Genomic DNA, 14323 nt, shown 5'->3' with positions numbered 1-14323 from the left:
TTACATGTCTGATTCACCATACCGCCTGATACGAAGGTCGATCCTCACTGCTGGTCTTCAAACTCCTAAAGGTAATATCGACTTAGATGAATATTCATGAGCACAGAATAAATACAGAATAATACCTGCCATGAATAAATTAGCATAATTTCATAAACAATCATAAAGTACTTGTACGTCTTCTGGAATTACGTCAACATTTGGGAACCTCAAGCACTGAAGGTGCGTTACCTTAGCAACCTTTTTCATTCGTGCTCTTCGTATAAGCAAGACTGACGAATGTTGACAAAAGTCTTGAATAAATGTGTTAATGCGGCATATCGTGGTAGTGCATTACAAAAGATTGGGGTGCTGGTGCTCAAAATGTGATATATATAGAGGGGGATTGCAAGTCAGCTTACCAGCTTGTTTTCAATACGTGTGACGACTGGTGATGGCCTATGATGTCCACGCACTGTGGCCATTCTTTTATTTATTCAATAACACACTGACATTCAAATTTGGGCCACTAACTTGATGCCCATCAGTATACAAGTTACTTATTATTTGTTTCAAAAATCACAAATACCATGAACATAACGAGTTAACTGAAAGTAAATGTGTTTGTTAAAAAAAACATGTCAAAACAAGATTATATGGGCAAGGTCAGACTTGTAAAACGTATATGACCTCTTAACTCTGTGTTTATAAATGATCATGTCTCATGTAAAATGCAGACGACAATTTAGCTCACCCGTTTTCTGGTTCTGAACTTTTCCTCTGGAGTGCAATACAGACAAAGAATGCTCATTAATTATACCTACCATTGTGGAATAAACAGGAACGTTTGGCTATATTATATGTTTGAAATTACCGGTATAATTCTTCAAGTGTAAACTTTGAAATTGTTGATAAATACATGCATAAAATACAAGCATATATCGATTTTTATGAATCAAAATTTTCATTTGCACTCTTTTTCGAGGGGGGTGCTCGGGTAAGCGCCCACCCCCACAAAATCGTGATTTTCTGAGTTGAGGCCCCTGGGCGATAACTCAGTCAAGTACGGTAACTATAATACAGAAAATGACATGCATATGCCATGAATTAACATATTAAGAGAAAGAAATGTATTACCCATGCACTACCTAAAACTATAAAACTGTTAACACAAATAGAGATTTACCTGTGGTGATGGTGTCCAGTGCTATACATGTTCATGTAGGTGGTTTCACAGCTTGTTTTTTTTAGTATGCCTGTGTGTTAACTAAACCATGAATCCTGTATACAGGGCGTGACCTTCCTCTGTCAATAGCTGTATTGTAGTAGTATTTGTGAACCCGAACTTTTAGTGGCTGGTTTTTGTTATTTTTAACTTGCCTATTATTCGTGAGTTCATGAGTTCAAATTGCTCCTTCATGAATATCTCATGAGCATTGATATGTATAGAGACACCTGAGTGGTTAGCATGTGTGTGTTATATCGCCTTTCAGAATAGTGGCAATTTTACAGTTGCTAGCAAGCACTAGGGGTCCTAAAACAAACTCTGCTATTAAACAACATTATTGCCTCACCAATTAATGCAATTAAACTATTTTGTAGTTCTGTTATGCCTATTCTACTATACGACTCGGAAATTTGGGCAGCTTTTAATTTTAAGCCTAATATGACTCCTGAATTATTTATTCAGTAATTATTCAGTGATAGCTCAAAAATTGAATCAATCCACATCAAATTCTACAAACAACTACTTGGTGTTCACAAAAGGGCAAGTAATATTGCTGTTAGAGCAGAGCTTGGTAGTTATCCCCTAATGACTGAAATTTGTACCCAAATGTACAAGTTTTGGTTAAAAGTAAAAAATAAAGAATGCAGTAATATAGTGCACTGTGCTTATCAGTCAGAGTGTACAATCAATAGTAATTAAACTACTTGAAGTAACTTGATTAAATGACACTGATGCTAAAATTTTTAGAAACAATCTTAAAAGAATTTACTATGAATAAATTTGGTTGCCAACTCTATCCAAAAAGGAACATAATAAACTACGTATTTACAATAAATACAAATCAGATTATGAATTTGAACCATATCTGAATGAAATTAATAATTTAAATCACAGAGTAAGTGTAACCAAATTTAGAATTTCAGCACATAAATTACCAATTGAAAAATTAAGATACCAAAAAATACCCTCAGAGCAAAGATTTTGCACACTGTGTTCTGATCAGTCTGTTGGTGATGAAATGCATGCTCTTTTTGACTGCAAACTGGATGAAATTGTAAAGGCACGTAGCTACTTTTGCAATACTCTATCATTATACAATGATAATATTTTAAAATTACCAACAGAAGATATGTTTGTGCATATTATGGGAATAAAAGATATCAATAATCTAGGAAAGTTTATTAACATAATTTTACAATGTAATACCCAATAGTTGTTAGTGTTATCTGTTTTAACATTTTATTTTATTTTTTTTATCGGTATTTCTTGTTATTGGGTTTTTTTGTGTGTATGATTATTGACCATGGTTAATGTATTTCCAATTCATTAATTTGAGTCAAATAAAATACACTATACTCTACTATACTATACTATCAGGGAGGTTCTGGGTTCAATTCTTGAATCCAAATGTTACTCAGCAGTATATGAAACATAATACAGTCTAACCTGCCTTTCAAACATGCAGTATTAAGTTTTGTGAGATTGGTTTGCAACTTGCAATAAATGACCCCCCCCCCTCCGACTCCCATTGTCAAGAGAGATAGCAGTGACTCCAATGGAAATGTTTTCTGGTGTAAAAGTAACCTTTCCTGGTTGACAACACTGGGATGGCACATTAATTTGCCATCTTACTATTGTGATAAAAGACGGCACACAAAATTTGTCCTACAAATTGTTTTTTGGAATCAAGATTGATATATAGGCAAATGTTTTTGTTTAATTTGTTTTCCAAAATTGATGAGGACATGCACATTTTAATGTTATATGATTGTCAAAAAATATTGAAACATAAGCTGTTCCATTTTAGATTACAGCAGTAAAGTTTTATGTTAAATGACAGCAAGTGTTGTTATATACAGAAATAGTTAGATGGTAATCACAGTCCTTAATAGGTATCTGAATATACTAATTTTATTAAACTTTTGTTGCATCTTGATAATGCAGATGAAGGATGATTGCAAGAAATGCCTGGTTATATTTAATAAGTGAATTTAAAATAGTGAAAAAATAAAATGTACTTTTACATTGACTTGACCAGATAAAGGTTAAACATGGTCACATGTTCTAGGTGAGAGCCTTATGTACAGTTCTGATTACATGTATCCTCTAGGGGGGGGGGTGTCACACAACATAGTTGCTAATAGTATGTAATTTGTATCTGCTCTAAATCTTTCCTATGGTAAGATATCTGTCAGCCTGGCACAATGCTAACACTAGAATCCTATTATTGTTTTACTCACTAACAGGTATTCCTAGAATGAAGACTTCTTTACTAGTAGGAGGTCTACCCATGCCTACACAGTTGTACAGACTAAGCAAGGGAGTTCAGGTACTTAAAAATTTACATGTAGTTAGGGGGTATGATGTGACAAACTTAGGGTCTTGGAAAGGAGTTTACATTCTATTTATGGTTATTTCTGTACCAGATCTTGAAATTTATTTTTTGAACTATTTACTTCTATTGAATAAGCACTCATAATAATAATGTTAAGGTTATCGCGAGGACTACGGAAAGGTATGCATGAATACTGTACATTGGCTATCAGGTTTGTAGTAGACGTCTATGAGACAGTGTACTGTATGAGCATGTACTTCGCAGTATCCTCGTAATAGACATATTATTATACATCTTCCTGATCCAACCATTTAGTGGAGGATGTCTAGAACTGAGTAAGTTAGTGAAAATTATTGGAACTTTCTGGCTATGAACTTTGTTTTCAAAAATTTCTCAAATCTTGGAAATAGTTCCAAAATTACGGCATCGTGTAAATTATGACGATAGGGTAACATCAGGTGGAAGGTGGAAGAATTCTAGTTCACCCACCCTGTGTTTAGGTCACTTAAATTTTGCTGCTTGTGTATTTTAATTTATCACTGTATATTATTTTTTCCTTAATATATTTCAATGATATGATACACAATTAATGCAACTGTTGGTTTTTATTATGCTTCTTGTGAAAGGTGCACTTCAGATAAAGCAAGTAAATAACTATGCTCCCTTAAAAACTTTGTTGCATGTCTTTTCAAGTTTGATTAGCTTAACTAATAAATGATTTTGAAACTTACAGCATTCTTGAGTACTGATCTGATCTGACATGACATATTGCACTATTTTACCTCCTCTGTCGACTTTATTGAGCAGAGCTTATCCCTGTATATGAGTGATTATCCGCATCATCCGTGTCAACTTTTTACTTTTTCGACCTCTTCTTGAAAACTACAATTTTTATTGCTTTGATACTTGGTGTATTTGTACCCTGGGCAGACCTCTCTTAGATTTGTTTATTTCGTGATGATATCTTTAATTCTGTAATTTTGATGAATTTTTTTGTAATTTTTAAAAAAAAGTGATATTTTCAACTTCTTGTTGAAAATCACAAGTTTGATCATTTGGATATTATACACATACTAGTAGGTAATACAGGTGGACCTCACTCAGATTTGTTCATTTTGTGATGACATCTTAAAAGTGAAATGTGCATTGCTAACAGCGGTGCTGCTGAGCTGAGAGGCAGCTTGTTGAAGTTATTTATTGTCTTCACTACAATAAATCCTGTTGTGCATTGCTGAACAAATTCTGGTTCATGTTCTTGATTAATACAATTAATCTAGGACGTATGTTAAAGCATGTGTTCGAATTTCATGTAAATAAGCAATGTATTTTACAAGCGTTGTATACGTTGCTATATCGAACAGGACGCGGCACGACGACTGCCACCCTTTAAGTTCATTCAGATGCAGTGGTAACAAATATGAAAGGAAGGGGCCTGAGGGCTGTGCAAGAATATTTTGTTATATAGGCCATCTTTGATCAATGATCTCTGAGCGGAGAATTATACTGTCTGTGATTTAGTAAATTGATGTCACCCTAAAATGCTGAAATTTCAAAAACAATCAAATCCACAGAACTGCTAGGGGATGATTAGATAGTTGCATGAAAATTCTGATGCGGATATCTTGTCAATACCAAAGTCATTCTGTTTATAACAGTACACATATTACTTGACGTGTCAAATGCTTCCAACAATATTTTGCTAAAAATAAACTTTAACCTGAAGATTGAATTGGCAACTGAGCTATTTATATATGCATACTGGTACCATTTAAAATAATAAAAGTGCTTCAATGTATTTATCTTTATAGCTAATTGTTGCTACACCTGGAAGACTTAAAGATATACTTGACAGAGGAGGTAATATTGTATAGTTTTTTATAATTTAAAATTAAGGCTTGATTGTATTGTTGTGAACAGCAGTGTTAAAACAACACATGTTGTGTTTGATGTTTTGGTTCATTGAATTTCATTCATTAATGAATGATTTTTTGGAACGTTTTAACCTTTTCACTACCAGACCTTCTCATCCAGTTGTTTTTGCAATTTTTTATTCTTCAATATTTCTTGAAAGGAACCCTACTTTTGGAGCCAACAGATAAAATTTGAGTGAATGATGCTATTCTAAACTGGTACATGTACTAACTAGTGCCATGTACATGTCCTGAGTAGGGATATTCATAAGCTGGTACTAACTGGTACCATTCTAAGCTTGTCTCTCTGCTAAAAGATGTCATTCTGAACTGGTACTTGCACTGTACACTGGTACCACCTCAATTTGCACCAATGCAAATAAACAGTACAGTAAACTGGTACAAATACAAACTGGCTCTACTATAAATTTCTACATACACTGAAATATGGAAGAAAGTTACATACATGTATTTAGTCACTCAAGATCCTGTGTGAGTGGTGTTATTTTCTGGCTTCTCCTATGCTGTTTGTACTTTATCCCTTCATTGTACTAGGAACATTTTTGTTTTTGCAAGGCCCATGAGTCATGAAATATGTATAATATTTACTGTTTTTACAATAACCAATAACAAATTAAGAAAATACTGTTTCTTGTGTCTTTACTGGCAGGAGTCATTTTGGAGTCTCTTCAAGTGGTCATCATTGATGAAATGGATTCTATGTTACACATGGGTTTTCAAGAACAGGTCAGTCGCAATGCAGATCTCTCACAGTGAAACTCTTCTACACCCCCATTAAAATGGTATAGCCTCTTTTGTTAATGCATCAGATAGATATGCTGCAATATTGTAACAGAGGAAGAACTTCCATCACCATCAAATAACTTGAATGCATTGTTGCATAAACTAATTATTTAATCATAATCATTCAAAGAATTCATGTGAAAAGTAACAGTTGTAAATAGTTTGTCTGTTTTTTTACTCTAACTCTAAACTTTGAGGATTGCACAAAATATTTCCAAATCATACCATCAGAGGGCAAATTTTAAATCAGTAGGATCAATTTCTATCAAGTTCTTGTGGGTGGATTATGTGAGACAGGGATGTGTCCACGGTTGAAATTAGTTGTAGCTTGAATACCATAAATAGAATCTTTGTTTCTAGGCCCTTTAAATAGAGTATATGCAGTTAAACATATAATTTATTTTTAATGGCAGAAATACTATATTTGCTTTCTTAGATGTCCATCCCCAATAGAAGCCATATAAATCCAAAATAACATTATTTATATTGAATCATCAAAATATTATTTTGATCATAAGAACATCTCTATAATCATATATATGTGCTAATAATAAAGCAAATACAGTAATTATTCTCATAACCTGTTATTTATAGGTACTGGACATTTTAAAGCATGCACCAGATGATGTACAGACCATGATGTGTTCGGCCACAATTCCTTCAGCTATTGAGAAAATGGCATCTTCTTTGTTGTCAAATCCTGTGTATGTCTCCTTAGGAAAGGTGGGTGCCTTTTCAATAATATTGTCTATGGATTGGTGAGCTGCCCTCTCAGTCATAACATATCCTAACATTTAACAAATACTATTTCTGAATTCACCAAAGTTGCAATGCAAACTTTTAAAAACAAAATTATTCACAGTGGAGACTCTAGGGGGTGTAGTGCTGACTCTCGTCAAGAATGAATGGGGTTGAGCACTAGAAAATCCATGATGGGAGAAAATAGAAAAAATGCACCAATTGCCTTGTACATTTTTTTCTTTCACTTAGTTTTGAGCTAAATATTTTTAGGTTGTTTTATAAATATATTTTTTTTTCGTTCATTTTCAATGTTGTCATTTTTTTTCTGTGTAGAGTTTACAAATCCACCACTATCATCAACCCAAGTTCTGATGGTAAAATGCTGCTATTCTTATCTTATTGGTTTGGTGTACATTTGAGATTTAAAAAAAACATTTGTTCAATTACTTTCAGCCTAGTATGCCAAATGAAGCAGTGAGACAAATTATACTCTGGGTGGAAGAACCATCCAAGAAGAAAAAATTGTACAGTATTTTACAAGATCCAAAATATTTCAAGTGAGTATCTGTGGGTTGAAAGGTCACATTTAATATGGTTAAAGACTTTCTTTAAATCTTTTATTTGCCACTTATTTCACAAATCAAAATTGTTTGTGAAACTCTTAAGTTTGATAAATGCAACATTTAGTAGCAGAGTATATTTCATTGGAATCTTTAAGATGAGTTGATGAATGTGGTGACATTTTGTTCCCTACAAATTCTGTAAAGTACATATTATTGTATTATAATAATTGATTACTTACTTACTTACTCTTCACTCCTGGTGGAGCATAAGGCGCTGACAAATCTCCTCCAGCCATTACGGTCCTGGGCAAGCCATCCTGTTTCATTCCAGGTCTTCCCTGCTGCCTTCATCTCCTCTTCCACAGTCCTTCTCCAGGTGCCCAGAGGCCTGCCTCACTTTCCTTTCCTAGGTGGTACCCATCTCAATCCAGTGTGAGGGTGTCTGGTTCTGCCCATTCTTAGCACATGCCCCAGCCATGATAATTGATAGTAGCAAAAATTACTGTTACAGTATTAATTTTCGCTGCCAATAATTTAATGATTTTGTGGCTTTTGTGAAGACAAAAAATTGAAATTGAAAATAATTAGTTGACACTCCATCTTGTAGAACTCCCCACCCACCCCTCCAAATTATCATTTCATCGAAATTTCACTGATTGTGAAATTAATGTAGTTTACAGTATTCTAGTCTATAGGGAGTTACAAATTGTGGCGTTTTTTTTTGGAGGGGGGGGGCATTATTTTAACAAAATCCATTGATTATTGCAGACCGCCTATGGTAGTATTTGTTGAAAGTAGAGTTGGAGCTGACTTTTTAGCAGAAGCCATTCATAAGGTGAGGTAAAAATCGTTACTATGGCTACATATTTGTTTTTTAAACCTAGCCATCTCTAGCTAACTGGTTGACAATACATCTTTGTTACAAACAATGTTGCTTCCACGTTTGTTAATGAACTACTGGCTTCTTGAGAGCAACATTGAGTGCAGTATACCTGTATTTATCAGCCAATTACCTGATGATATTGCTACATATTTAAAACCTACATATGTACTGTTTTAGTAACGATTACAAAACAATCATGAATGATGCAATAAAGATCACATTGAATGTGACTCATGATAAAATTGTCAACAAACATTCTTTTTTTTAGAAATACTGAGTGAGTCTGTGAAAGCAAGGCTTACATGTACATGTATAGTGTCCTTGCATATTAGTAGGACATGTGTTAAACAGAGTAATTATCCTCTTGAACATATTATAGTGTTGAACTTCTTTGTTTTAGATGTGTGGTGTGAACTGTTCAGCTCTACACGGCGAAAAGCAGCAGAGTGATCGGACGTTTATTTTACAACAGTTTCTAGATGGTAACATACAAGTGTTAGTATGTACTGGTTTAGTTGGTAGAGGTATTGACTTCCCCAAAGTGAAGTTGGTCATTAACTTTGACATGCCAAGTAGAATTGAACAGTATGTACACCAGGTATGTGTGATCTTTGATATTGATTGAGGGTGGGTTTTCTGGTATTATAGTGTCACATTTCAAAAGTAAAATGATAGGGGGCCGTAGTGTTTTATAAAGCATTTAAAAAAAAAGTGAAATCAACCCCACAACTCCAACTCCCAATTCTGAATACAAGTGCAATTGTGTCTAAACTATTACTTGTTCAAATTACAAATTTGGCCATGCTGAAGAACAAATTCCCGAAAGTGTGGGGTACTAGTACTTTTGCAATGGTTGTTTATTATGTAAATTATGTAGCGCATTGTTAGGGAGTTTCCAAATTTATCAATGATTACCAAAATTGCAACATAAACATACATTTCCAGAAATATGTGCCATTATGATAATGAAATATTTGCTTTTCAACTCTTATCCACACATGACCCTGGCTTATGTGGTGCTTTACTGTCACTTTGAATATGAATAATCAAAAATATGCTTGTAATGTACTTTGCCACTGTCATCTGCCCACAACCCTGGTCTATGTGGTGCTTTACTGTCACTTTGAATATGAATAATCAAAAATATGCTTGTAATGTACTTTTCTACTGTCATCTGCACACAACCCGGGCCTATGTGGTGCTTTACTGTCACTTTAAATATGAATAATCAAAAATATGCTTGTATTGTACTTTTCCACTGTCATCTGCCCACAACCCTGGTCTATGTGGTGCTTTACTGTCACTTTGAATATGAATAATCAAAAATATGCTTGTATTGTACTTTGCCACTGTCATCTGCACACAACCCTGGTCTATGTGGTGCTTTACTGTCACTTTGAATATGAATAATCAAAAATATGCTTGTAATGTACTTTTCCACTGTCATCTGCACTCAACCCTGGTCTATGTGGTGCTTTACTGTCACTTTAAATATGAATAATCAAAAATATGCTTGTAATGTACTTTTCCACTGTCATCTGCACACAACCCTGGTCTATGTGGTGCTTTACTGTTACTTTGAATATGAATAATCAAAAATATGCTTGTAATGTATTTTGCCACTGTCATCTGCACACGATCCTGGCCTATGTGGTGCTTTACTGTCACTTTGAATATGAATAATCAAAAATATGCTTGTAATGTACTTTGCCACTGTCATCTGCACATGATCCTGGCCTATGTGGTGCTTTACTGTCACTTTGAATATGAATAATCAAAAATATGCTTGTAATGTACTTTGCCACTGTCATCTGCACACAACCCGGGCCTATGTGGTGCTTTACTGTCACTTTAAATATGAATAATCAAAAATATGCTTGTATTGTACTTTTCCACTGTCATCTGCCCACAACCCTGGTCTATGTGGTGCTTTACTGTAACTTTGAATATGAATAATCAAAAATATGCTTGTATTGTACTTTGCCACTGTCATCTGCCCACAATCCTGGCCTATGTGGTGCTTTACTGTCACTTTGAATATGAATAATCAAAAATATGCTTGTAATGTACTTTGCCACTGTCATCTGCACACAACCCTGGTCTATGTGGTGCTTTACTGTCACTTTGAATATGAATAATCAAAAATATGCTTGTAATGTACTTTGCCACTGTCATCTGCACATGATTCTGGCCTATGTGGTGCTTTACTGTCACTTTGAATATGAATAATCAAAAATATGCTTGTAATGTACTTTGCCACTGTCATCTGCCCACAACCCTGGTCTATGTGGTGCTTTACTGTCACTTTGAATATGAATAATCAAAAATATGCTTGTAATGTACTTTGCTACTGTCATCTGCACACAACCCGGGCCTATGTGGTGCTTTACTGTCACTTTAAATATGAATAATCAAAAATATGCTTGTATTGTACTTTTCCACTGTCATCTGCCCACAACCCTGATCTATGTGGTGCTTTACTGTCACTTTGAATATGAATAATCAAAAATATGCTTGTAATTTACTTTGTCACTGTCATCTGCACACAACCCTGGTCTATGTGGTGCTTTACTGTCACTTTGAATATGAATAATCAAAAAATATGCTTGTAATGTACTTTGCCACTGTCATCTGCCCACAACCATGGTCTATGTGGTGCTTTACTGTCACTTTGAATATGAATAATCAAAAATATGCTTGTAATTCACTTTGCCACTGTCATATACACATGACCCGGGCCTATGTGGTGCTTTACTGTCACTTTGAATATGAATAATCAAAAATATGCTTGTATTGTACTTTGCCACTGTCATCTGCACATGACCCTGGTCTATGTGGTGATTTACTGTCACTTTGAATATGAATAATCAAAAATATGCTTGTAATGTACTTTTCCACTGTCATCTGCACACAACCCTGGCCTATGTGGTGCTTTACTGTCACTTTGAATATGAATAATCAAAAATATGCTTGTAATGTACTTTGCCACTGTCATCTGCCCACAACCATGGTCTATGTGGTGCTTTACTGTCACTTTGAATATGAATAATCAAAAATATGCTTGTATTGTACTTTGCCACTGTCATCTGCACATGACCCTGGTCTATGTGGTGCTTTACTGTCACTTTGAATATGAATAATCAAAAATATGCTTGTATTGTACTTTGCCACTGTCATCTGCACACAACCCTGGCGTATGTGGTGCTTTATTGTCACTTTGAATATGAATAATCAAAAATATGCTTGTAATGTACTTTGTCACTGTCATCTGCCCACAACCCTGGCCTATGTGGTGCTTTACTGTCACTTTGAATATAAATAATCAAAAAATATGCTTGTAATATACTTTGCCACTGCTATCTATACTTGACCCTGGCCTATGTGGTGCTTCAATTATCTCTGGATGGAGTAGGAGTGTGGATCATCAAATATAGGCTGTATCGCTATTTACACATGACCCTGGCCTACATGGTGTTTTAATTGTCACTGTAAATGATGTAAATAGAGTCTAGGAATATTTTGAGTAGCAGGTACTTAGAATCTTACAAATATATTGTGTTTGAAGTTTTTTTTCTTCTTCACATTAGGTTGGTAGAGCCAGTAGACTTGGTGAGAGAGGGACTACAATCACTTTCATCAATAATGGCTGCAAATATATCCTTTTATTATTAGTAACAAGCCGCAGTATACATATACAGCAATGAAAGATATAATATCATGTTAAAGACAGCAGTCAACCACAATAAATCAGTGACCATTGGTTTCAAGTTGGCATGGACAACATGTTGACATATTCCTTAACTTATTCACACATATGTTTGCTGATTTGGTGAAGATGCTTGAGTCTCAGCAAGTACCATTGCCAGCACAGCTACTAAATTCACCACATCTTCTGCAGCAGAGAGATAAACGTAAATCACAGCATCAAAAAAAATATACTGTTTATAAAAAACATACAAAACCAAGAGATGATTATAGTGACTCCGATTCTGACTGATCAAGTTTCTACACATTATTATATTTATATTTAACCACAAAAATGAATAAATATCTTTTTCATAAGATACATAATGGCTGACTGAACATGATTATTTTACATTTTGATTCCCACGAATAGCGTGCCTGCTTGACCTGTTATTTGGGATGTGTGCACACCAGCCCAGTTACATGCCTGTTTGCTTTTTCAAGTCTTGCCCTTGAACACATGGAATGGAATCCATACATGTACATCAGAATACAAAAAAAAAGGAATTAATTTTGCAACATTGTAAGGAGTGAATTTTACTGTCACTTTGAATATGAATAATCAAAAATATGCTTGTAATGTACTTTGCCACTGTCATCTGCCCACAACCCTGGTCTATGTGGTGCTTTACTGTCACTTTGAATATGAATAATCAAAAATATGCTTGTAATGTACTTTGCTACTGTCATCTGCACACAACCCGGGCCTATGTGGTGCTTTACTGTCACTTTAAATATGAATAATCAAAAATATGCTTGTATTGTACTTTTCCACTGTCATCTGCCCACAACCCTGATCTATGTGGTGCTTTACTGTCACTTTGAATATGAATAATCAAAAATATGCTTGTAATTTACTTTGTCACTGTCATCTGCACACAACCCTGGTCTATGTGGTGCTTTACTGTCACTTTGAATATGAATAATCAAAAAATATGCTTGTAATGTACTTTGCCACTGTCATCTGCCCACAACCATGGTCTATGTGGTGCTTTACTGTCACTTTGAATATGAATAATCAAAAATATGCTTGTAATTCACTTTGCCACTGTCATATACACATGACCCGGGCCTATGTGGTGCTTTACTGTCACTTTGAATATGAATAATCAAAAATATGCTTGTATTGTACTTTGCCACTGTCATCTGCACATGACCCTGGTCTATGTGGTGATTTACTGTCACTTTGAATATGAATAATCAAAAATATGCTTGTAATGTACTTTTCCACTGTCATCTGCACACAACCCTGGCCTATGTGGTGCTTTACTGTCACTTTGAATATGAATAATCAAAAATATGCTTGTAATGTACTTTGCCACTGTCATCTGCCCACAACCATGGTCTATGTGGTGCTTTACTGTCACTTTGAATATGAATAATCAAAAATATGCTTGTATTGTACTTTGCCACTGTCATCTGCACATGACCCTGGTCTATGTGGTGCTTTACTGTCACTTTGAATATGAATAATCAAAAATATGCTTGTATTGTACTTTGCCACTGTCATCTGCACACAACCCTGGCGTATGTGGTGCTTTATTGTCACTTTGAATATGAATAATCAAAAATATGCTTGTAATGTACTTTGTCACTGTCATCTGCCCACAACCCTGGCCTATGTGGTGCTTTACTGTCACTTTGAATATAAATAATCAAAAAATATGCTTGTAATATACTTTGCCACTGCTATCTATACTTGACCCTGGCCTATGTGGTGCTTCAATTATCTCTGGATGGAGTAGGAGTGTGGATCATCAAATATAGGCTGTATCGCTATTTACACATGACCCTGGCCTACATGGTGTTTTAATTGTCACTGTAAATGATGTAAATAGAGTCTAGGAATATTTTGAGTAGCAGGTACTTAGAATCTTACAAATATATTGTGTTTGAAGTTTTTTTTCTTCTTCACATTAGGTTGGTAGAGCCAGTAGACTTGGTGAGAGAGGGACTACAATCACTTTCATCAATAATGGCTGCAAATATATCCTTTTATTATTAGTAACAAGCCGCAGTATACATATACAGCAATGAAAGATATAATATCATGTTAAAGACAGCAGTCAACCACAATAAATCAGTGACCATTGGTTTCAAGTTGGCATGGACAACATGTTGACATATTCCTTAACT

At 34.8% G+C, this 14323-nt stretch overlaps 1 protein-coding gene across 1 annotated transcript in view; it reads left to right on the top strand.

Moving 5' to 3' along the window:
- Positions 1-12147, top strand: part of LOC100367305 (putative ATP-dependent RNA helicase DDX59) — a 31267-nt gene extending 19120 nt beyond the window's left edge. Inside the window, exons 6-13 of the mRNA XM_085506838.1 lie at positions 3454-3536; positions 5351-5399; positions 6123-6199; positions 6851-6979; positions 7451-7554; positions 8329-8395; positions 8844-9041; positions 12031-12147. Coding sequence (XP_085362964.1) covers positions 3454-3536; positions 5351-5399; positions 6123-6199; positions 6851-6979; positions 7451-7554; positions 8329-8395; positions 8844-9041; positions 12031-12147 — 824 coding nt within the window. The remainder of the gene's footprint in view (positions 1-3453; positions 3537-5350; positions 5400-6122; positions 6200-6850; positions 6980-7450; positions 7555-8328; positions 8396-8843; positions 9042-12030) is intronic.
- Positions 12148-14323: the final 2176 nt, after the last annotated feature.

Source organism: Saccoglossus kowalevskii, chromosome 13 (genome assembly GCF_978046115.1).
Source record: "Saccoglossus kowalevskii chromosome 13, keSacKowa6.1, whole genome shotgun sequence".
In the NCBI taxonomy this organism is placed as follows: Eukaryota; Metazoa; Hemichordata; class Enteropneusta; family Harrimaniidae; genus Saccoglossus; species Saccoglossus kowalevskii.
The sequence above is the reverse complement of the archived record's forward strand: the minus strand, read 5'-3'. Positions and strand labels throughout refer to the sequence as shown.